General features: G+C 40.7%; 1 protein-coding gene across 1 annotated transcript in view; it reads right to left on the reverse strand.

Moving 5' to 3' along the window:
* Positions 1–3,736: 3,736 nt before the first annotated feature.
* The window catches only part of LOC129540938 (cytochrome P450 2J2-like), a 35,455-nt gene continuing 14,376 nt past the window's right edge, over positions 3,737–24,815 (reverse strand). Inside the window, exons 6-9 of the mRNA XM_055402505.2 lie at positions 12,102–12,243; positions 11,567–11,754; positions 8,771–8,909; positions 3,737–4,068 (exon numbers count right to left, since the gene is read on the reverse strand). Of these exons, the coding sequence (XP_055258480.2) occupies positions 3,890–4,068; positions 8,771–8,909; positions 11,567–11,754; positions 12,102–12,243 (648 nt within the window). The 3' untranslated portion in view covers positions 3,737–3,889. The remainder of the gene's footprint in view (positions 4,069–8,770; positions 8,910–11,566; positions 11,755–12,101; positions 12,244–24,815) is intronic.

Below are 24,815 nucleotides of genomic sequence, written 5' to 3' on the forward strand. Positions count from 1 at the left end.
GGAAAGTCCATGAAGCCTGGGAGAGGTGGCTGTTTTATCTGATGTGGAGAAACCAACAGAGTCAAGGAAAACAAAGAAGGAAATATGTTCCAAATAAAAGAACAAGTTAAGTTTCCAGAAACTGATCCTAATAAAATGGAGATTGGTGATTTACTTGGCAGAGAATTCAGAATAACTGTCATAAAGATGCTTACCAAGGGCTGAAGAGGAATGCATAAACGAAGTGAGAATTTCACTCAGAAAATTTTAAAAAGTACTAAGCAGAAATCACAGAGGTGAATAATATAATAGCTGAACTGAAAATTTTTAATGGGCTTCGAAACAATAAATCAAGCTGAAGAAAGCATTGACAACCCAAAAAGACAGGCTGTTGGAAATCAGAGGAGGGTAAAAAGGGAAAAAAGATAGTTTAAAGGACTTATAGAAAGTTCATTTAGAGAGTCCCAGGAGGAGGGGACTTCCCTGGTATGTCAGTTGGTATGCCTGCAATGCAGAAGACCCCGGTTCAATTACTGGGTCGGGAAGAGGCCCTGGAGGAGGGTATGGAAACCCACACCAGTGTTCTTGCCAGGAGAATCCCCATGCACAGAGGTGCCTGGCGGGCTACAGTCTATGGGGTCATAAAGAGTCGGACACGACCAAGCAACTAAACACAGTGGAACAGCACAAGAGAGAAAGGGGAAGAAAGTTTATTCAAAGCAATAATAGCTGAAAACTTCACAAACCTGGGAGAAGAAACAACCATTCCGGTCCATGAATCCTAAAGGACACCAAATAAGACCCACACCAAGACACATTATAATCAAATTATTAAAAGGTTAAACAATTTTGAAACAAAAGAGAAGGTGATTTGTTAGGTACAAGGGAAGCCCCATAAAACTATAAGATTTTTCATCAGAAATCTTGCCCTCTAGAAGGGAGTGTGATGATATATTTAAAATGCTGCAGGGAGAAAAAACTGGCTAGCCAAGAATACTATATCTGACAAAGCTGTCCAAAAACGAAGAAGAAACAAAAGGCTTTCTCAGATAAAAGCTGAAGGATATGAAACAACATAAGAACATAAGAAATTATGAAACTCATGATAAATGTAAATACATAGACAAAAACAATTCCATATTCTAGTGGTGGTAAATCATTTTTCATTCCAGTATAAAAGACTGATTAATGGATACACAATATAAACAGATGTAAGTTGTGACATTACCATATAATGGGGGAGGAGAGAAAAAAGATTTGTTTGCAAGTGAAGTTATCATCATCTTAAATAGACTGTTACAACTATATTTTATATAAACCCCATGTTAATCACCATGTATACTACACCCTATCCTGGAACCAATTTGTCCCTGACCCTTGGGTGATGAGAGGGGAGGGCTCTGCTCAGATGCATAGGACATCTCTTACAGAGGGCCACATCTCCAAGATTGAAAAGCATAACAAACCTACCACATACATATAAAAACTAATGTGATGGCAAGGGAATACATATGGGACAAAGGAACAAGATAAAATCACAGAAGAACTAAGTGATGTAGAGACAGGCAGTCTACCTGAGAAAAAGTTCAGAGTAATGAGCATAAAGGTGATCAAAGAACTCAGGAGGAGAATATATGCACATTCTCATATTCAGAATGAGAACTTAGGAGTTTGAAAAATACTTAGAAAATATAAACAACAAAAAAGAGTTAATATAATAATTGATGTGAAAAATACACTACAAGGAATCAATAGTTGGCCAGATGATGCAAAAGAATGGATCAGTGAGCTGTAAGACAGAGTAGGGGAAATCACTGCTATGGAACAGAAGAAAAAAAAGAAAAATGAGAGCAGTTTAAGAGACCTTTGGGACAACATCAACTATAATATTCTCATCATAGGGGTCCCATAAGGATAACAGAAGAGAGAAAGAACCTCAGAAAATATTTGAAAAGATAACTGAAAATATTTCCTAGCCTGGGAAAGCAAACAGTCAACAAATCCAGAAACTCCAGAGAGTCCTATATAGGATTAACTCAAGGACACACACATCATAATCAAAATGAAAAAAAAAAAAAAGATGAAAAGGGAATATTAAGAGCAACAAGGGGAAAGCAACAAATAAAATACAAGGAAATTCCCATAAAATCATCAGATGATTTTTCAGCAGAAACTTCAGGCCAGAAGGGAGTGGCATGTTATATTTAAGGTGATGAAAGGGGAAAACCTGCAACCAAGGATACTCAAAGGCTCGTGTTCAAATTTAATAGAGAAATCAAAAGCAAAATTTAAAAGAATTCAGCACCAAACTAGCTTTACAACAAATCCTAAAGGAATTTCTGTAGGCAGAATAAAAAGACAACAAATAGAAACAATAAAGTATGGTAAAGGCAAACAGAGTAAAGGTAGAAAACTATCCAATCCTAAACTGGTGAGCAGGTTAAAAGACTAAGGTGGTAAAAAAAAAAAAAGTTCACGATTGGGCTTCCCTGGTAGCTCAGCTGGTAAAGAATCCGCCTGTGAAGCGGGAGACCTGAGTTCGATCCCTGGGTTGGGAAGATAGCCTGGAGAAAGGAAGGGCTACCCACTCCAGTATTCTGGCCTGGAGAATTCCCTGGATAGTATTGTCCATGGGGTTGCAAAGAGTCGGACACAACTGAGTGACTTTCACAAGGTAGAAAAATCACTGCATCCACAAAAAGCAGTGTAGAGATACACAAGCAATTAGATGCAAAATATGATATAAAACTAGTAATCATGAGGGGAAGAGTACAAATCCAGGGTGTTTAAAATGCATTTGGAATTAAGAGATTAGCAAGCAATATATATGATTGCTCTAAGTTGCTGATCTACAGCTGTATAGATTGCTATACAAAAACTTGATGGTAATGTGTGTGTGTGTTAATCGCTCAGTCATGTCCGACTCTTTGCGACCCCACAGACTGTAGCCTACCAAGCTCCTCTGTCCATGGATGGTAATGACAAAGCAAAAATTTATAATAGATATACATATTTTTAAAAAGGTTCTTCCTATACACACTCTGCAAAATGCTCATCAATTGTGTTAAGGCTGGGACCACTTGTCAATCAAAAGCTGACAATCGGTTTTCAAGAAAAGATCACACCCACCACATCATTATCCCAACATGGGGCTTGGGAATAAATGCCCAAGAGGGGATTTAAGGTAAAGAGGCACATAAAGGACAGAAAACATTTCCACATTTGTTCCCCAAACCTGCCTTCCAGGTTTATTTTGGTCACATTCTTCTTAGCTCTGGTGTCCAAGGCCAAGGTCGTGTTTCCTTAGGTAAACCAGAGAAGTTAATTCTCCATAGAACCCTGTTTGTCAATCAGGAATTTACCTGCCCTGCTGACTTCCCAGGGGCCAGTCTGAGGGAGAAGCAGGATAAGCTTGCTCAGTGCTACTAAGTGTGAGGGCCTTTCTGGCCTAGGTCGGTGGCTGCCCCAGGGCCCAACTTCTAACTCTTATTCACCATTTGGCACCACTTAGACCCAGGCCATCTCAACAGGCCAGAAGCAAGTCCTCGTCTAAGGAAGGACACAGAAGGAGGCAGATCAGAGCTATGACTTTTATGATGTGCTTTATGATTTCCAAACCACTTGAAATCCATTCTTTCCTCTGATATTTTCAGCAATTTTTCCTTTAGAGAAGGAATCATTGTCCACTTTAAATCTTCTGGATGAAAATGGAATCACTCACAATGTAACTGATTTTTTCAAAGTCTCACTGGAGATGGTAAAGCTTGAATGCAGTTTCCTCTGTGTCCGGTTCCCATGATCTGTCCTAGAGGCACTGGATGCTGTTCCCTCACTTCTGAGCAGACCCTGTGCCTTGAGGGGGGACAGGCCCATTCTTCCTGCATTCCTCCACTCCCCTGCCCCAACAACTTCAGCCTCGGGGAACAGCACAGAGCCGGTGACTGGCTGGGGCAAGGGTCAAGCTAACTCTGAACTTCAGGCTCAACTTCTCATTCTCTGGAGGCCTGAAGGTAAATTTTTGCAGAAGTGAGGTAAAAAAAATAAACAACTCAGTCCTGGCCAACTGTTCTCCAAGGCACACCCGCTTTCCTGAAAGACAAAAATATGAGTTACCTGGTTAGGTGGTCTGTGTCAGCAAGGACGGAAATCTTCCACCACGTCTTGCAAAACCTGAGCAAAGGGCAGGCCTGCCCGGCCCTGGGCCTTTATATACTCAGCTTAGTTGATCACAGCCACCTGGGTTAAGAGAAGCCTTCCAAGCTCATTCCACAATCACACGTTCAGTGCCTTCAGGGGTCAGACAGGTGAGCAAGGGTAAAGGGGCAGAGTATAGATGAAACAAGTGAGGGCCAAGGTTGACCTATAAATATGGTCGAGCCAGAAGTCTTACAAAAATCCATTAGCAAAGGACAAAAGCAAAACTCCGTGTTTATCTCTTTCAATTTTCAAAACAATTGTTGAAAAGTAAAAGCAAGTAAGTGTTAAAGCAAGGTTTCTCAAGTATGAGGCAACTTTTCCCTATGTCAGGTTTCCCTCCTTCATGACTGGGAATCTCCCTGCCAGGGCTCCCCGTGCAGGGCTGACCCCATCTCATCCCAGCGGTGCATCATCTGCTCAGGCTTACCCTAGCCACCCCCCACCCCCTTCATGACGCCCTCTGCCCCAACTTGGGCCATAACACCCCACACTGGTCTCTACCATCATCTCTCTTGGGGGTATTTTAATAATGTACTTTCTCCCTAAGTAATACATGTTTAACTACAAAAATGAAAAAAAAATGTGTAAAAAGTATAAACACATTAAAAGATGTTTGTAACCCACAAATCCAGAAAAAAACCCTTGTTACATTTGACATAGTTCCTCACTATCTCTGTAAAGATTCTCCTGCACACTGTTTCTGAGATTACCCTCTGGAGTTAATTCTGGGTGTAACTTTTCCTACTTTGTATTTCTCAGTGCAATTACAGTTGTGCTTCTTTGGGCTCAGCGGTAAAGAATCAGCTTGCAATGTAGGAGACACAGGAGACATAAGAGATGCAAGTTTGATCCCTGGGCGGGGAAGATCCCCTGGAGAAGGAAATGGCAACCCACTTGAGTATTCATTCTTGCCTGGGAAATCCCATGGACAGAGGAGCCTGTCAGGTTACAGTCCATGGGGTCGCAAGAGTTGGACACAACTTGATGACTAAATCAGTTGTTGAGGAAATAAGATTAGAGAATATCTGCAAATGTGTTTAATAAATCAAAATATGCTTCAGAATTATGTAATTTTTATATAATTGTGCCTGTGTTTCTCACCACTACATGTCTAATCATCTCTGTTCCCCTCATTCTGATCTCTTACCCATCGCTAAAAGAAAAATGAGGAAATTGGCTAAAATTGCAGCAAATGAGGAAATTTGTTCAAACAGCACCAAATAAGCTATATTGGAAATACCCAGGATTCTCCTAGAAGAATCCAGGTATTGGGATAAAGTTGGACCCATAGAGTCAGGATCCAGGGTTACAGTACTTGTTACATCAGTAAACAGCTCTGCGCTCTGAGTAAATAGATTATCCTCCCTGACCTAAACAGTTCTTGCCAAGCTTGTGAAATAATTTCTCTCCTAACTATACTGTATGGCTGGTCAATGATACCAGTAAAACAGGAGATAGGAATTTGATTTATAAATCATGAAAAGGAGGGCTATCTTATTTCAAGGCTTCATCCTGGATTATGGGAAACATGGACCTTCTCTTTGGTGCTTGCACTAACTGGAAATCACTAACTAATCAGGTCAGTTACCCCACTCGAAATGAAAGAACTGACCTAGAGTTTTTGAGAAAAGATCTATCTTATATCCATGATTCAGTGATGTTTTTGAAAATTGAGGACTCAGCCTCTTGCCTTTTATGAATATGCCTACTGCTTTGTTGAATCAAAACAGAAAAACTTAAATGAAGATAAGAAAATAAGTTTGCAATAATACCTTTGTCACCTGCCCCGTTAGTGGCTCAGTTGTGTCCAATTCTTTGTGATCCCATGGACTGTAGCCCACCAGACTCCTCTGTCCAGGGGATTCTCCAGGCAAGAATACTGGAGTGTATTGCCATGCCCTTCTCCAACAGATCTTCCCGACCCAGGGATCAAACCCAGGTCTTCCACATTGCAGGTGGATTCTTTACTGTAGGAGCAACCTGGGACTGTGCGTGTATCCTAATTCCACACCTGGTCACCTTTCCAAGAGAAGGGAAGGAGCTCTCCATACCCCATTCCTTTAAAGAAGCTTTCTTTACAAAGGGCTGGATCAAGAATGAAGCAAAGAAATGGAAGACGGGAGTATGGTGGGAGTAAACCTGACAGCAGTGTTGACATTTTAAGTCAGTGGATTTTTCAAGTTTCTATTTTCTGTTCTGTTAGCTAGCCTTCATTTAGTCACAGCTGAGTGAATCCCCAAATTGTTTGCATTGTCTGAATCAGTCTTCTCGGGCAGAAAGACATAGTGAGATCACCTGACTGCAACACAGGCTCCAATCTCCCCCTTCTCCCTGAACCTACATCACTGGCAATGTGACTTCATAGCTCTTCCCATAAAAACTGTGCTAATTTCCCTTTCCCTTGAACTGGGGCTCACAGTATGACCTGCATGGACACCAGAAGCACATGGTCACCAGTTCCCAGCCTGGCCTTTGGGAGGCACTGTGTGCTTTTTCCCTTCCTGTGGTCTTATCTTCCACATGTACACCTGCTGGAGGAGGGAACTTGGAAAAGAGTCCCATTATCCCAGCTGAGGTCATCCTAGATCAGCCTTCAGCCAACTGACCTCCCAAATGGGCAAAAAAGCCCAGCTAAGAAACACGAAGCCCTCAGCTCAACTGTAGACTTGTGAGCAATAATATACACTTATTATTTTAAGTCACTGAGTTTTCTTTGTAATGTTGCAACATAACAATAGATGCATACCATATAAACTTGGTGAATCTTTAAATGGAAGGGCTGTTAAGTAGGAAAATGAATAATGTTCTAATTATGTTAGCAAGAGCACTAGATTAGAACTTAATATATAACCAACAGGACCTACTGTAGAGCACAGGGAACTATACTCAATATTTTTTAATGGTGACTCAGTTGGTAAAATGTCTGCCTGCAATGCGGTCTCCTGCATTGCAAACCTGGGTTTGATCCCTGTGTCAGGAAGATCCCCTGGAGAAGGAAATGGCAACCCACCCCAATACTCTTGCCTGGGAAATTCTGTGGATGGAGGAGCCTGGTAGGCTACAGTCCATGGGGTCACAAAGAGTCAGATATGACTGAGCGACTTCACTTTCTTTCTTTATAAGGGGAAAAAACCTAGAAAGCAAAGCTATATATATATATTTATGTATAATTGAATCACTTTGAAGCACACCTAAAACTAATACAATACTGTAAATCAGCTATACTTCAACAGAAATTTTAAAGAAGAAACCAGAAACTTGAGTTTTTGGCCCTTTTAAGCAGATTCCTTGGGCACATGACCTTGGATGAGAAAAAACTTTCTCATAATTCTTATTTCCTATTTCCTTTCACTGAGAAAGGAGCTACTAATTGCTTTCCTAACTGTTAATTTCTGGGTTGCTGTAAATATAAAATAATTTGCTTGCAAATGAAATCTGTAATTAAAAGGATGTGTTATAACTCTCAATAACAATAACAAAATGGTGAAGCAAGAATAATTATAATAGTTAAAACAGCTGAAACTTGTACTATGATAGGAAATATAAAGCTCTTGCAGACAGGAAGACTGGAAGGTTTTCCTACATCTCATGTCTGCTTTCATATTAGAAAGTTACTTGTCCAGTGTGAGCAAAGGTAGCATAGAACCAAAGGAAGAAAGACACAGAAGATCTAATCAGAATGAGTTCAGATATACGCAGGACAGTGTCCTATAGCAGGAAAGCCTGGGGTGTGAATCTCTCCTACATGGGTTCAAATTCCAGTCCCTCCCTTTCTGTGCCTTTGTAGCATGATCAGCAAAACTATACTGTCACAGAAAGTCAGTCTATTTAATTTAACTTAATGATAAGAAAAGGAGAAGGAAATGGCAACCCACTCCAGTATTCTTGACTGGAGAATCCCAGGGACAGGGGAGCCTGGTGGGCTGCCGTCAATGGGGACGCACAGAGTCGGACATGACTGAAGTGACTTAGCAGCAGCAGCAGCAATGATAAGAAAACTATTATGATTTTCAAGTGTCAACTTACTGTAGCATTTAGTTACTTTTTGGGGGAGACACTGCTAGGAAGAGCACAGGCTTTAATATTTGATAAACCTGGTCAACCTCTTCAGGAAGAAGTTACAAAGTAGAATCTCATCTACTTAAGTCCATGGTACTTAGAATCACTTGTGATGCCCACAATGCTAAGGAAGCAGCCTCCCCCATCCCTTTCTCCGCAATTAGCTTTATGTTTTTGTGAGTGGGAGGCCCTAAAAAGATCTCAGAACATTTAAAGCTCAATAAAGATGGTGAGTATCCAATCTGCTTTGTGGGTAAGACAGAGGCTGAGCTCCTATCCCCCAAGTTTCTGGGGAGAGAACAACTTGAAGCTGAAATCTCCATCAGAGTCAAGCCAGGGCTGAGGAAGTAAGGGCATGAGTCTTGGTGATGCACGGCCTAGGGAACCTTGAGGTGCAAACAACTGCAAGAGTGAGTCATGCTGGGCAGGGCGATCTGGAGACGTTCCAACTAAAGCAAAGCATCACAAGGAGAAGAGTAGGGAAGGGCAGAGAGAGGAACTCTGGGCTCCCATGCTCCTATTTCTTGTTACTCACCTACTGAGAAAGGCAGAAAGGATTCCCTTTTCCTAAACTGTCCATTCTCCAGAAAATGCTCTGGATTGAAGGTGTCAGGGGTGGCCCACTCTGTGGGGTCTTTGTGCAGTGCCGTCAGGTTAGTCATGACCATGGTGCCCTGGAGAAGACAGAAGTGACTCATGCAGGACATGACACAACACATGTGTGCAGAGGGGCAGCAGTCACCCACGCTCCCACAGCATCCTGAACTCCCTCAGTCTCCCCAGCTCACCACCTTCTGAGGCCAACCCCTAGCACCATGCTCTTTGCCATGGGACAGCTTACAATGGTGGACTGAAATTGTCTGCTGGGAATTTTATCAGGGAAGTGTGACTACTCTTGAGTGTGGAATGGATCTCTTCAAGGACTTGTCAGAGTAGAACTTGGGAGGGAAGGTGTATGCATCAATAAGAGAATAATGTGACAGTGGGCAGGCAGCTCTGGACCAAAATCAACCCAGTTGCTCAGTGAAATGGCAGCTTCTCCAACATGAAAAATGTCTCATTCATCTAAGATTCTCCAACTCTCTTCCCTACATTATCTAGCACATTCCACAGAAGATTTAATGATAGCATCAGGTCACCCAGTGGAAGGAACCACTGTCCTTCCCAGTGTCTCCCTTTCCCTCACTCTGCTTTCATCCCATCCTTCACCAGGCTGGACAATCTTCCTTGAAATTCCTCTTGATTCTATCACCTCCATGTTATGTCCTCCACTTCCTGGTCCAAGGTACTACCTAGGTTGTCCACACTCCTACAGTAGGCCTAACTACAACTCTATATCCTCTCCCCCCTTCAAAGTGCTTCACAAATGGAAAGCAGAGTTAGCCCTGGACATGATTTGGTTATGTCACTGCTATCCACCCACTACATCTGGAACTTGAAAGATACACTGCAGTATTTCCCAGCACTTTTATATTAAGGACACATCACCTGCCCTCTGAGTCATGGTCCTTCTGCCTGCCCTCCCACTATATCAAGCCTCTTTGTTTCTCAATCATACCACTTGTTCCCGTAACTTTCTACATGGTGGCCTCTGGGCATCCTCACTAGACCTGCTGGTGCCAGGGTCTTTGTCCCTGCCATGAGCCCCAGTTGCCCCCTGCCTCTGCAGGAGACCTTCCAATATTAGTGGGTAGGTCTGGTCTGGTCTCTTATGAGGTCACCGCTATTTTTCCCTGAGTGCTAGTGTGCACGTGACCCAAGAGTGGAGTTGATGTTTCCTCTAGCCCTGAAGACTTCCTGCAATCAAAAGCTGCTGGCGTTCAAAGCCAGATTCCTGGGGGCTGCTCCTCCTGTTGCCAGACTCCCAGGCTGGTAAGGCTGCCTTGGGGCTCAAGACTTTCACTCTTGTGGGCAGAATTTCTGTACTGTAATCGTTTTCCAGTTGCAAGTTGCCCACCCAGGGATTTGTTCTAGTCCTCACAAAATACTACATCAGAAAAAAAAAATCTTGTAGAACCAGTCTGTTGAGCTAGGATGGTTATCTGGAGCTAACTGAACTGCTACGAATATGTGAAGATCACCTGTAATATTTAGACCTCAGAATTCACCCATAAAATGGTCAATCAGCAAGAAAATAGTAAATGCAATCACTGCAGGAATAGTTGCTTTTCCTAGGGCTGCAGGGACTGAGACCAAGATGAGCCCAAAGGGAGGTTCTTCCAGTTTTGCCTTGAATCAACACCAGGTTCAATACACAAAGAGGCACTCAGATTGGATTGGGTCCACAGAAATGGACCAAGGTGGCGAGAAAGCAAGGTACTGTATATGTGCAGTGTTCAGGGGAGACACTATGGGGCACAGGAGAGCTGTTTGCTGAGATCCTAGGAGTGATGGGCAGAGAGACAGCAGGAATGCCTTTGTGAGGAGAGGGAATTTAACAGGGCCCTGCTGAGAACAACTGCAGGAAGACTCTTGAAAACAAGTCAAATGAAGCAACTCCAGAGCGAGAACATGGTGTAGTACAAAATAGATGAACCTGGGCATCAGAACACTTCTATTTCTTTAGCCCAACTCTTATGACTTTGTAGTTAAGGGATCTTAAATACAAGATCAATCAGCTCTGAGCCTTGATGCAAATTCGTAAAATGAAGATGAGAGAAAGATTGAGAAAGAAGACATTTTGAAAGAATCTGTACAGTTCATAGTACATAACCGTTCCTTAAAAAGCCTTCATTAGTTCTCTCCCTTTGTGATATTTAATGTGCACAGGCTTGGATTGATTCTTTTGTGAGGTAGTCCCATCAAGGGGCTGTAAGTCAAGGCAATACCTGTGGGGATATTACATTAGAAACACCAGTTTAATGTGATGGCCCAGGAGGTCTCAACTGTCCCTCGTATTTTAACTTTCTATAGCCCCAGGATTGTGAAGCAGAATTTTCCAAAAATAAATCTGGCAAGTCACCATCCTATCAGAAGCCCTCTCATGACAAAGAAAAGGACTTCATGGCAAAGGCTGACTGAGAATTGCTGCCTGCACGCCACGCAATAAAAAGAATGAGAAATCTCACAGCAGAGAAAATTCAGCCTTTGCCTGAATGTGCTTGATGTAGGAATTTCCGTTCTCCTTCAGAACACCAATTACCATTGATTTGATAATGTTCTGAAGACCCCACATGAAGAAAAATATCCAGTATTAGGTCAGTAATTATATCTCTCTCTCCCCATTTAAGTGTTTCACTAAGACAAGAAAACAGGTCACTTTTCCAGGTGAGAATCCCACCATTTAAAATATGAGCTTGGGGACCTGAGTCTACGAGTGGGGCCTTATTACCTTGGGCAGGTGGTATCCAGCCAGGGTGGTGTCCACTGTCACCTCCCGGGGCACATTCAGAGGGATAATGTTCCCCATTCTCAGCACCTCGTGGATGACAGCATTGGTGTAGGACATGGACTCTCGAGTGGCTGTGCTTGGCTGTTGTGATTGGCCAAGCACCCTGTCAATCTCAGCTTGGACTTTTTCTGAAAAAAGCAGGGGAGGTTCAATTATTCTGTTTTTCCATAACTCTCCTTGAGCCTGGTTAAGTTAAGGAATGAAATAACCAGCAGCAAAATGGCTATCTTAGGCTCTCCAGAGTAGCTTCTCAGGGAGGTATGAGAGTGGGAAGTGGGCCCTGCTCTGAGACAAATTAGGTGGTAAACTGTTGCTCAACAACATTCCTGCTGCGAGTTCCTAAAGCTCTCTGAGCTTCAGTTTCCTCTTATTAGTGAGGGTGAACCAACTTTCCATTTAGGAATATTGAGACATAGATGAACTAATTTATGGAAGCATGTTGACCTGGCCTAGGCCCATCCACTAATGAGCTCACCTTGGATTTCAGGGTTAAGGGCCATGTAGAGCAGCCCCCAGCGCAGGGCAGTTGAAGTTGTCTCCGTTCCAGCAAAGAAGAGATCCAGGGTGTTGTAGATGAGGTTTTCTTCACAGAAACTTGAATCAGCATTGCCCTTATGCTAGAAAATACAGTGATTATTGGTTTATCTGGATGGTTCTTAGTTGCCACAACATAGGAGGCTTCACCCTAGACAGAACATGGGAGGAGAGATTCCCCCAGGAGAAATGACTTTTCCTTTGACTATCTCAGCGGGCAGAGGCTTATTATTGCAGTATCATTAGCATACTCCTGCCCCAAGTGTTGGAATCTCTTGTCACCTTGAATGGACGAAAATTGAGACATCCTCTTTACTTCCATATCTTGGGAGAACCTATTATTTATTATTATAATGGTATATTATTATATTGAAAATATAATAATATTTGGGCTACAATATTAGCCACACCATTCACTATGTGTATGACTTGACCAAGTTACTAAACCTTCTAACTATGTTCAATACTCATCCCTGAATTGGTATTATGAACTATGTCAGATGGAAAGGTCATATAAAAAATCCTCAACAAACGTTTGTACTGTTACCATAAAGAATAAAATGAATTTCTCTGAAGTACAACAATTTTCATAGTTTCCCATTAACATCTTCCTTTTTAGGCTAAAATTATCTGATTCCAACAGCCATTCCTCATGGCACTTCAGCATCTTCACCACTTTCCTACAGAAGCTTCAGAGTGTCAGTGTTCCTCTGTGTGTGGTCGCACACCTGGACACCTTATAACAAGTGAAATCTCCTCCTCTCAGGAGAAATCAATGCTTCTATTAATGGTATAACAATAAAGTGAAATAGGAGACAGAGAAAAATGAACAATTATTTCAACTGCAAGAGTTGAAAATGAGTCAAAAATGATGCCACTGTGGCAGTGATAAGTATTAACCAGAGGGCTTACTATGTTAAAGGACATATAATCTATTTGGCCTTTTCGATGCATCTTACAAATAACTTTTGAAAGTGCATGAAGTAGGGAGGAGGGAGGAAGGCAAAAGTCCTCCACTTGAGCCTAACCTTTGGCATCTGACTCATGTTCGCTTGTGCTCTGCACTGGGGAACTGGGAAAGGGATAGTGGACTGGACTCTGGTATGGGTATTAATAAAACAATGCTTCTTTTTATTATTGTGTACAGGTCTTTCAGATATGGGCAGAGCATAGAGATTAGACTGAAAAGGCAGTATTTGGGCTTTCCAAAGACCTCAACTGAAGAAAGTAGGGAAAACCACTAGACCATTCAGGTATGACCTAAATCAAATACCTTACAATTATACAGTGGAAGTGATAAATAGATTCAAGGGATTAGATCTGATAGAGTGCCTGAAGAACTATGTATGAGGTTCACGACATTGTATAGGAGGTGGTGGTCAACAAAAAGAAATGCAAAAAGGCAAAATGGTTGTCTGAGGAGGCCTTACAAATAGCTGAGAAAAGAAGAGAGGCTAAAGGCAAAGGAGAAAAGGAAAGATATTCCCATCTGGATACAGAGTTCCAAAGAACAGCAAGGAGAGATAAGAAAGCCTTCCTAAGTGATCAGTGCAAAGAAATAGAGGAAAACAATAGAATGGGAAAGACTAGAGATCTCTTCAAGAAAATTAAAGATACCATGGGAACATTTCATGCAAAGATGGGCACAATAAAGGACAGAAACGGTATGGACCTAACAGAAGCAGAAGATATTATAAAGAGGTGGCAAGAATACCCACAAGAGATATACAAAAAAGAGCTTCATGACCCAGATAACCACGATGGTCTGATCACTCACTTAGAGTCAGACATTCTGGAATGTGAAGTCAAGTGGGCCTTGGGAAGCATCACTATGAACAAAGCTAGTAGAGGTGATGGAATTCCAATTGAGCTACTTCAAATCCTAAAAGATGATGCTGTTAAAGTGCTGCACTCAATATGTCAGCAAAGTTGGAAAACTTAGCCGTGGTCATAGGACTGGAAAAGGTCAGTTCTCATTCCGATCCCCAAGAAAGGCAATGCCAAAGAATGTCAGACTACTGCATAATTGCATTCACCTCACACTCCAGCAAAGTAATGCTCAAAATTCTCCAAGTGAGGCTTCAACAGTACGTGAACCAAGAACTTACAGATGTTTAAAGTGGATTTAGAAAAGACAGAGGAACCAGAGATCAAACTGCCAACATCTGTTGGATCATCTAAAAAGCAGGAGAGACCATTCACACTGACTGCTTCTCCTGAGCAGATCAGCAAGACCTGGGGTGCTTGCGAAGAGCTCGACGCAGCATGTCCCACCCCAAGCCAGGAGCCGGCAGGGGACATCTGCGTGCTCCAATCCACAGGCAAAATGCTTTAAAGGGCTTACCACACACCCTCGGTGGGAAATGCCCGGGAGAAAACCCAGGAAGCCATGGAAGCAAAGCAATACTTCTGAGTCATGCAGTAGTGGCTGGAGCCATCACCATAGCCTCTCTCTCCCTACACACCAGCATCGGTAGCTGAACAATATAGAGGCTGGCCCATCAAATGCCTGATGCACTGAACTACAGAGTAGGACCCCACCCAGGGTGCCCCTTTAAGTGCCTAATACGCAGATCTACAGAGTAGGATGCCAGCCAGGTGGGCCCCTCTGTGTGCCTGACATGCCCAACAACAGAAAAGGACCACAGGCAAGGGGGCCCTCTAAGTGCCTGAATGAGCAGAGCTATAGAGAAAGGCTGGCCAAAGAGGCCTTCTAATCACCAGCTACAAGAGGCTTGACAAAAGACTCTCAGAGGGCCATAACTCCTGTGATAGAGGCAGTCCATGTCCTCACACACTTGGCGCTGCCAGGGTCACTGCAAGCCAAGAAGCTGTGCCACCTTCACACTCAACTCTCACTGGGGCACAGCTGCCACAGGCCCCCCCAAAAAATAAAGTCTTGCATCTCTGCCAACAGGATCACTTCATTCATGTCCAACTCTTTCCGACCCTGTGGACTGTGGCCTGCGAGGCTTCTCTATTAGGGGGCTTCTCCAGGTAAGAATACTGAAGTATATTGGCCGATACTGGTTGCCATACTCTTCTAGAGTACTATATTTCCTGCTGCCCTAGCCACCAACTCCTCTGAGTATCTGGTGCTGCCAGAACCCCTGTGACTCAAACAGCTGCACCACCTCTGCACTTGGCCTTCACAAGGGCAAATCCCAAGTCCTCCAGGGCAGCCTCAGAAGCAAACCCCACTGAACAATGGATGACCCACATGCAGAGGTGGAAATAAAACCACAGTTGAAACCCAGGGGCAGTGTGGCTAAGGAAGAAGACTCAAAATCTTCCCACCAGTTGTACAAGCTACAAATTAAACCCACATGATCAACTAGGCAGACTCTGTGCCTGTGGAATATGTAAAAGGACACTGAGAGTTCGCACAAAAGAAAATGCACTAGTTCTGAAGCTGTGGACATGGAAGGAAGAAAACACAGGAGTGGGACCAGATTAGAATCTGAGCTGCCCCCACAGCAGGTCCAGAGATCAGCACAGTGTTGGAGGGCATCCTAGAGAGGTGAGGTGGACTGTGACTCCCAGCTAGGGAAAGGACTCCGACAGCAGTGATTCAGCAAAAACATTTATTATTCTTATGCTTTGATTTGTTCTGTAGATTCTTTTGGATTTTTTTTCTTTTTTTCCCCCTTTCTGTTGTAGTTGTTGATTTTATTGGCACTATGAAATCTAATTAAGCTTTTGAGCTTTTTTTTTTCTCAGTCACATTTTTATTGTTGCTATAAACCTCTGCCTCTATGTTGGGCTTTCACAGTTCAGTGGAGTTTTCCTTTTTTAAAATTTTTCTCTTTTTTTAATTTTTGACTTTTTAAACCTATTATTATTTTTCTACATTTATTCCTTTGTTTGCTTTTCCTACCATTCTTTTCCCCTTGCAGTTAATCTTTTATGTATATAAATCCTCTTTATCTACCTCTATTTAACTTTGCATATCTATTCTTTCTTTATTTCCTTTCCTCTTGTTAGTTTTATTTTCATTTACTCCCCAGTTGGCACCTTGCTTTTGTTTTGTTGTCCAGTTTGTGCTTTAGTTAGTTTTATTCTTAACTGGTTGATATAATTTTTGGTTTTCTTTGTTCGCCGGGTTAATCTATTGTACTTTATTTTTGTTGGACTGTTTTGATTTTGCTTATGGGTGTGTGTGTATATATATGTGTGTGTGTATTCAGTGACACTTTTTATTGTTGTTATAAACCTCTGCCTCTGTACTGGGCTTTTGCAGTTCTGTGGAGTTTTCTTTTTTCTTTCTTTCTTCTTCCTTTTTTTTAATCTTTTTTTCTTTTCTCTTTTTTATAATTTTAATTTTTTAAACCTACTATATATTTTTCTACATTTATTCATTGGCTTGCCTTTCCTACTATTCTTTCCTTTTACAGTTAATCTTTAATGTATATAAATCTTCTGCATCCACATCTATTTAACTTTGCATATCTATTCTTTCTTTTGTTACTTTCCTCTCAACATATTTGTTAGTTTTGCTTTCATTGCTTTATTTGCACCTTGATTTAGTTTTGTTTTCCAGTTTGTGCTTTAGTTAGTTTTGTTCTTAACTGGTAAATATAATTTTTTACTTCCTTTGCTCACCTGGTCAATCTACAGTACTTTATTTTTGTTGGACTGTTTTGACTTTACTTATGGGTATATATGTATATTCTGTTATTTTAATTATTATTTACCTGATTTTGTAACGGCCATTTGTGGGGAGTTCGAAGGCAATGGCAAGCCACTCCAGTACTCTTGCCTGGAAAATCCCATGTATGGAGGAGCCTGGTGGGCTGCAGTCCATGGCGTTGCTAGGGGTCAGACACGACTGACTGAGCGACTTCACTTTCACTTTTCACTTTCACACATTGGAGAAGGAAATGGCAACCCACTCCAGTGTTCTTGCCTGGAGAATCCCAGGGACAGGGGAGCCTGGTGGGCTTCCATCTATGGGGTCACACAGAGTCGGACACGACTGAAGTGACTTAGCAGCAGCAGCAGCAGCAGCATCTTTGGTTTCTTGGTTTGGGGTATTTGTTTTAATCTCACTTAATACCATAGCAAACCACTTGTAGAATCTGTTCATGACCAGAGATCAAGCCCTGAGCCTTTGGAGTGAAAGCACTGACTCCACGAGACTGCCAGAGAACTAACCCCAGGGAGTATCAAATAGTGAGAACTCACACAAAGGAAGCCACCTGAATACAAAATATGGCGTCACTCAACCACCAGTAGCACTCTGTGCAGGATACTTCATCTAAACCACAAACAAAACAATACAAACCCAGTCATCAGCAGAGAGGATTACCACCTCACTCAGCCTTGCCCATCTGAGGAAAAACAAACAAACAAAAAACTCATCACAAATCCCACCCTATACAAAGCTTACACAAACCACCGGACCAATGTTAGGAGGGCAGAAACCAAAAAGAAGAAATAATTCAACCTTGAAGCCTGAGAAAAGGAGACCTCAAATACAATAAGTTAAAAAAGTAATGAAAAGGCAGAGAAATACTATGCAAATGAAGGAAAAGACTACAAACACATAAGTCCAAATAAGTGAAGATGAAACAGGCAAACTACCTGGAAAATAATTCAGAATAATGATAGTAAAGATGATCAAAAACCTTGAAAACAAAATGGAAAAATGCAAGAATCAATTAAAAAAGACCTAGAAGAATTAAAGAATAAGCAAAGAGAGACAAACAACACAATCTCTGAAATTAAAAATGGTCTAGAAGGAATCAATATCAGAATATCTGAAGCAGAAAAACGAATCAGTGAGCTGGGAGACAAAATTGTGGAAAAAATTTCTGAAGAATAGAATAAAGTAAAAAGAATGAAAAGAACTGAAGATAGTCTCAGAGACCTCTGAGACAATATCAAATGCTCCAACATTTGAATTATAGGGGTCCCCAAAGAAGAACAGAATAAGAAAGGGTACAAGAAAATTTTTGAAGATTACAGTTGAGAATTTCCCCAACATGGAAGAGGAAATATTCAAGTCCAAGAGGCACAAAGAGTCCCATTTACAATAAAACCAAGGAGAAACACACCAAGACACATACTAATCAAACTAACAAGACTAAACACAAAAAAAGAATATTAAAAGCAGCAAGGGAAAAGCAACAAGTAACATACAAGGAAAACCCCATTTGTTTAGTAGCTGATCTTTCAGCAGAAACTGCAGGCCAGAAGGGAATGGCAGGATATATTTAAAGTACTGAAAGGGAAAAATCTACAACCAAGATTATTGCACTCAGCAAGGATCTCATTCAAAGTTGATGGAGAGATAAAAAGCTTTTCAGACAAGCAAAAGTTAAGAGAATTCAGTACCACCAAACCAGCTTTACAACAAATGTTAAAGGGACTTATATAGTTAAGAAATACAAGAGAAGTAAAAGATCTACAAAATCAAACTCCAAACAATTAAGAAAATGGCAATAGGAACATATATATCAATAATTACTTTAAATGTACATGGATTAAATATTCCAACCAAAAGAAACAGACTGGCTGAATGGATACAAAAACAAGACCCATATATATGCTCCCCACTTCAGATCTAAAGACACATATAGACTGAAAGTGAAAGGGTGGAAAAATATATTCCTTGCAAATGGGAAGCAAAAGAAAGATGGAGCAGCAATCCTCATATCAGACAAAATAGATCTTAAAATAAAGAATATTACAAGAGATAAGGAAGGACACTACATAATGATCAAGGGAACAATCAAGAGGAAGAGATAACAGTTGTAAACATCTATGCACCCAACATAAGAGCACCTCAATACATAAGACAAACACTAACAGGCATAAGGAGAAATTGACAGTAGCACAATAATAGTTGGAGACTTTAACACCCCACTCACACCAATGGACAGATCATCAAAACAGTAAATTAATAAGGAAACACAAGTCTTAAATGAAACAGATGATATGGATGTCATTCGTATCTTCAGGACATTCCATCCAAATGCAGAAGAATACACCTTCTCAGGTACACATGGAACATTCGCCAGGATAGACCACATCTTGGGTCACAAATCAAACCTCAGTGAATTTAAGAAATTGAAATCATATCAAGCATCTTCTCTGGCCACAATTCTATGAGACTAGATATCAAATACAAGAAAAAATTGTAAGAAACACAAACACTTGGAGATTAAACAATACATTTCTAAATAACCAACAGGTTACTGAAGAAATTGAAAGGGAAATCAAACAATTTCTATAAACAAAAAACAATGAAAACACGACAACTCAAAACCTATGGGGCAGTGAAAGCAGTTCTAAGAGGGAAGTGTATAGCAATACAATCCTTCCTCAAGAAATAAGAAAAACATCGAATAGATGACCTAACTTTACACCTAAAACAACTGGGAAAAGACAAACAAAAAAAATCTGAAAATTAGTAGAAGGAAAGAAACTATAAAGATCCAAGCAGAAATAAATGAAAAAGAAATGAAAGAAACAATAGTAAAGATTAATAAAACTAAAAGCTGGTTCTTTGAGAAGATAAACAAAATTGACAAACTTTTATCCAGCCTCCTCAAGAAAAAAGAGAAGAATCAAATCAACAAAATTAGAAATGAAAAAGAAGAGGTTACAACAGACAATGCAGTAATACAAAGGATCATAAGAGACTATTATGAACAACTCTATGGCAATAAAATGGATAACCTGGAAGAAATGGACAGATTCTGAGAAAAATTCCATCTTCCAACACTGAACCAGCAAGAAATAGAAATTATGAACAACCGAAATACAAGCACTGAAATTGAAGCTGTGATCAAAAATTTCCCCCAAAACAAAAGCCCAGGACCAGATGGCTTCACAGGATAATTCTATCAAACATTTAGAGAAGACCTAATGCCTGTCCTTCTAAAACTCTTTCAAAAAATTGCAGAGGAAGGAACACTTCCAAACTCATTCTATGAGGCCATCATCACCCTGATACCAAAACCAGGAAAAGACAACACACAAAAAAGAAAATTACAGGCCAATATCACTGATGAACATAGATGCAAAAATCCTCAAAAAATTTTAGCAACAGAATTTAGCAACACATCAAAAAGCTCATACATCATGATAAAGTTGGGTTTATTCTAGGGATGTAAGGATTCTTCAATATACTCAAATCATTCAATGTAATACACCATATTAACAAATTGAAAGATAAAAACCATATCATTTCAATAGATGCAGAAAAAGAATTTGATAAAATACAGCACCCATTTATGAATAAAACCCTTAAAAAAATGGGCATGGAAGGAACCTACCTCAAAATAGTAAAGGCCATAAATGATAAGACTATAGCAAACATTATTCTCAATGGTGAAAAACTGAAAGTATTCCCCTTAAGATCAGGAACAAGACAATGGTGTCCACTTTCACCACTGTTATTCAATATCATTCTGGAAGTCCTAGTTATAGCAATCAGAGAAGTAAAGGAAACAAAAGGAATCCATATCAGAAAAGATGAAGGAAAGCTCTCACTGCAGATAACATGACACTGTACATAGAAAACCTGAAAGATAGTATCAGAAAATTACTAGAGCTAATCCGACTTGATGGAGGTGAGTTTGAGTGAACTCCGGGAGTTGGTGATGGACAGGGAGGACTGGCATGCTGTGATTCATGGGGTCGTAAAGAGTCGGACACGACTGAGCGACTGAACTGAACTGAACTGAACTGAAGCAGTGAATTTAGCAAAGTTGCAAGATACAAAATCAATACACAGAAATCACTTGCATTTCTATATACTAACAATGAAAAATCAGAAAGAGAAATTAAGGAATCAATCCCATTCACAAACAAAAAGAGTTAAATATCAAAGAATAAACTTACCTAAGGAGACATAAGAACTGTACACAGAAAATTGTAAGACACTAATGAAAGAAATCAAAGACAACATAAATAGATGCAGAGATATTTCAATTTCCTGGGTAGGAATAATCAATATTATGAAAATGACTATACTGCCAAATACAATCTACAGATTCAATGTGATCCCTATCAAATTACCAGAGACATTTTTCACAGAACCAGAACAAATTCATATGGAAACACAAAAGACCCTGAATAGCCAAAGCAATCTTGAGAAGTAAGAATGGAGCTGGAGGAATCAACCTTCCTGACTTCAGATTATACTAAAAAGCTATAGTCATCAAGACTGGCACACATACAAAAAAAGAAATATAGACCAATAGAACAAGATAGAAAGACTAGAAATAAATCCATGCACCTATGGGTACCTTATTTTCAACAAAGGAGGCATGAATATACAATGGGGCAAAGACAGTCTCTTCAATAAGTGGTGCTGCGAAAACTGGACAGCTACATGTAAAAGAATGAAATTAGAACAGTTCCTGCTGCTGCTGCTGCTAAGTCATGTCAGTCGTGTCTGACTCTGTGTGACCCCATAGACAGAAGCCCACCAGGCTCCCGTCCCTGGGACTCTCCAGGCAAGAGTACTGGAGTGGGTTGCCATTAACATCATACAAAAAGATAAACTCAAAATGGATTAAAGACCTAAATGTAAGACCAGAAATTATAAAACTCTTAGAGGAAAACATAGGCAGAACATTCAATGACATATATCAAAGCTAGATCATCTAGGACCCACCTCTTAGAGTAGCAGAAATAAAAACAAGAGTAAACAAGTAGGACCTGATTAAACTTTTGCACAGCAAAGGAAACTATTAGCAAAGTGAAAAGACAACTCTCAGAATGGGAGAAAATAATAGCAAATGAAACAAATGACAAAAGATTTTCATAATATACAAGCAGGTCATACAACTCAAAGTCAGAGAAACAAACCACCCAATAAAATTGGGAAGAAGACCTAAACAGACATTTCTCCAGAGAAGACATCAGATGGGAAACAAACACATGAAAAGATACTCAACATTGCTCATTATTAGAGAAATGCAAATCAAAACAATGAGATATCACATCATACCAGTCAGAATGGCCATCATCAAAAAGTCTACAAAGAATAAATGCTGGAGAGGCTATGGAGAAAAGGGAACACTCTTGCACTGTTGGTGGGAATGTAAATTGATACAGTTACTATGGAAGATGGTATGTAAATTCCTTAAAAAGCTAGGAATAAACCCACCATATGACTCAATAATCCCACTCCTAGGCATATACCCTGAGGAAACCAAAATTGAAAAAGACACACGTATCTCATTGTTTATTGCAGCACAATTTACAATAGCTAGAACATGGAACAAACTAGATATCCATCTACAGACAAATGGATAAAGAAGTCATGCATATATACACAATGGAATATTCAGTTCAGTTCAGTTCAGTTGCTCAGTCGTGTCTGACTCTTTGCGACCCCATGAACTGCAGCACGCCAGGCCTCCCCGTCCATCACTAACTCCCGGAGTCTACCCAAACTCATGTCCATCGAGTTGGTGATGCCATCCAGCCATCTCATCCTCTGTCATCACCTTTTCCTCCTGCCCCCAATTCCTCCCAGCATCAGGAACTTTTCCAGTGAGTCAACTTGTTGCATGAGGTGGCCAAAGTATTGGAGTTTCAGCTTCAGCATCAGTCGATTCAGTGAATACTCAGGACTGATCTCCTTTAGGATGGACTGGGTGGATCTCCTTGTAGTACAAGGGACTCTCAAGAGTCTTCTCCAACACCACAGATCAAAAGCATCAATTCTTCAGCGATCAGCTTTCTTCACAGTCCAACTCTCACATCCATACATGACCACAGGAAAAACCATAGCCTTGACTAGATGGACCTTTGTTGGCAAAGTAATGTCTCTGCTTTTTAATATGCTATCTAGGTTGGTCATAACTTTCCTTCCATGGAGTAAGCGTCTTTTAATTTCATGGTGACAGTCACCATCTGCAGTGATTTTGGAGCCCCCCAAAATGAAGTCTGACACTGTTTCCACTGTTTCCCCATCTATTTCCCATGAAGTGATGGGACCAGATGCCATGATCTTTGTTTTCTGAATGTTGAGCTTTAAGCCAACTTTTTCACTCTCCTCTTTCACTTTCATCAAGAGGCTTTTGAGTTCCTCTTCACTTTCTGCCATAAGGGTGGTGTCATCTGCATATCTGAGGTCATTGATATTTCTCCCAGCAATCTTGATTCCAGCTTGTGCTTCCTCCAGCCCAGCATTTCTCATGATGTACTCTGCATATAAGCTAAATAAGAGGGAGGGTATGGGGATGGAGGTTGGAGGGGGGTTCAAGATGGGGAACACATGTATACCCGAGGCCGATTCATGTCAATGTATGGCAAAACCAATACAATACTGTAAAGTAATTAGCCTCCAATTAAAATTAAAAAAAAAAAAAGCAGGGTGACAAGATACAGCCTTGACATACTCCTTTTCCTATTTGGAACCAGTCTGTTGTTTCATATCTACTCAGCCATAAAAAGGAATGCATTTGAGTCAATTCTGATGAGGTGGATGAACCGAGAACCTATTATACAGAATGAAGTGAGTCAGAAAGAGAAAGATAAATATCATATTCTAATGCACATATACGGAATCTAGAAAAATGTTACTGAAGAATTTATTTACAGGGCAACAATGGAGAAACAGACATAGAGAATAGACTTACGGATGTGGGGAGAGGGGAGGAGAGGGTGAGATCTATGGAAAGAGTAACGTGGAAACTTACATTATCATATTTAAAATAGATAGCCAATGGGAATTTGCTATGTGGCTCAGGAAACTCAAACAGGGGCTCTGTATCAACCCAGAGGGGTGGGATGGGGAGGGAGATGGGAGGGAAGTTCAAAAAGGGAGGGGATATATGTATACCTATGGTGGCTTTATGTTGAGATTTGACAGAAAACAACAAAATTCTGTAAAGCAATTATCCTTCAATAAAAAAAATTAATTAAAAAAAAGCAAGAGAGTTCCAGAAAAACATCTCAGTTCAGTTCAGTTCAGTTCACGACTGCTCAGTCGTGTCTGACTCTTTGCGATCCCATGAATCACAGAACGCCAGGTCTCCCTGTCCATCACCAACTTCTGGAGTTCACTATCTACTTCTGCTTTATTGACTACGCCAAAGCCTTTGACTGTGCAGATCACAACAAACTGTTGAAAATTCTCACAGAGATGATAATATCAGACACCTTACCTGCCTCCTGAGAAATCTGTTTGCAGGTCAAGAAACAACAGTTAGAACAGGGCATGGAATAACAGACTGTTTCCAAATTGGGAAAGGAGTACATCAAGGCTGTATAATGTCACCCTGCTGATTTAAATTATATTCAGATTACATCATGTAAAATGCCGGGCTGGATGAAGCACAAGCTGGAATCAAGATTGCCAGGAGAAATATCAATAACTTCAGATATGCAAATGATATCACTCCTATGACAGAAAGCAAAGAGGAGCTGAAGAGCCTCTTGATGAAGGTAAAAAAGGAGAGTGAAAAACCTGGCTTAAAATTCAACATTCAAAAAGTGAAGATTATGGCATCTGGTCCCATCACTTCATTGCAAATAGATGGTGAAACAATGGAAACAGTGACAGACTTTATTTCTTGGGGTTCTAAATCACTGCAGATTGTGACTTCAGCCATGAAAGTAAGATGCTTGCTCCCTGGATGAAAAGCTATGACCAACCTACACAACATATTAAAAAGCAGAGACATTACTT

The sequence above is a fragment of the Moschus berezovskii genome, chromosome 4 (assembly GCF_049115385.1).
Source record: "Moschus berezovskii isolate FMDL1 chromosome 4, NW_MosBer_1.0, whole genome shotgun sequence".
NCBI classification, from domain to species: Eukaryota; Metazoa; Chordata; class Mammalia; order Artiodactyla; family Moschidae; genus Moschus; species Moschus berezovskii.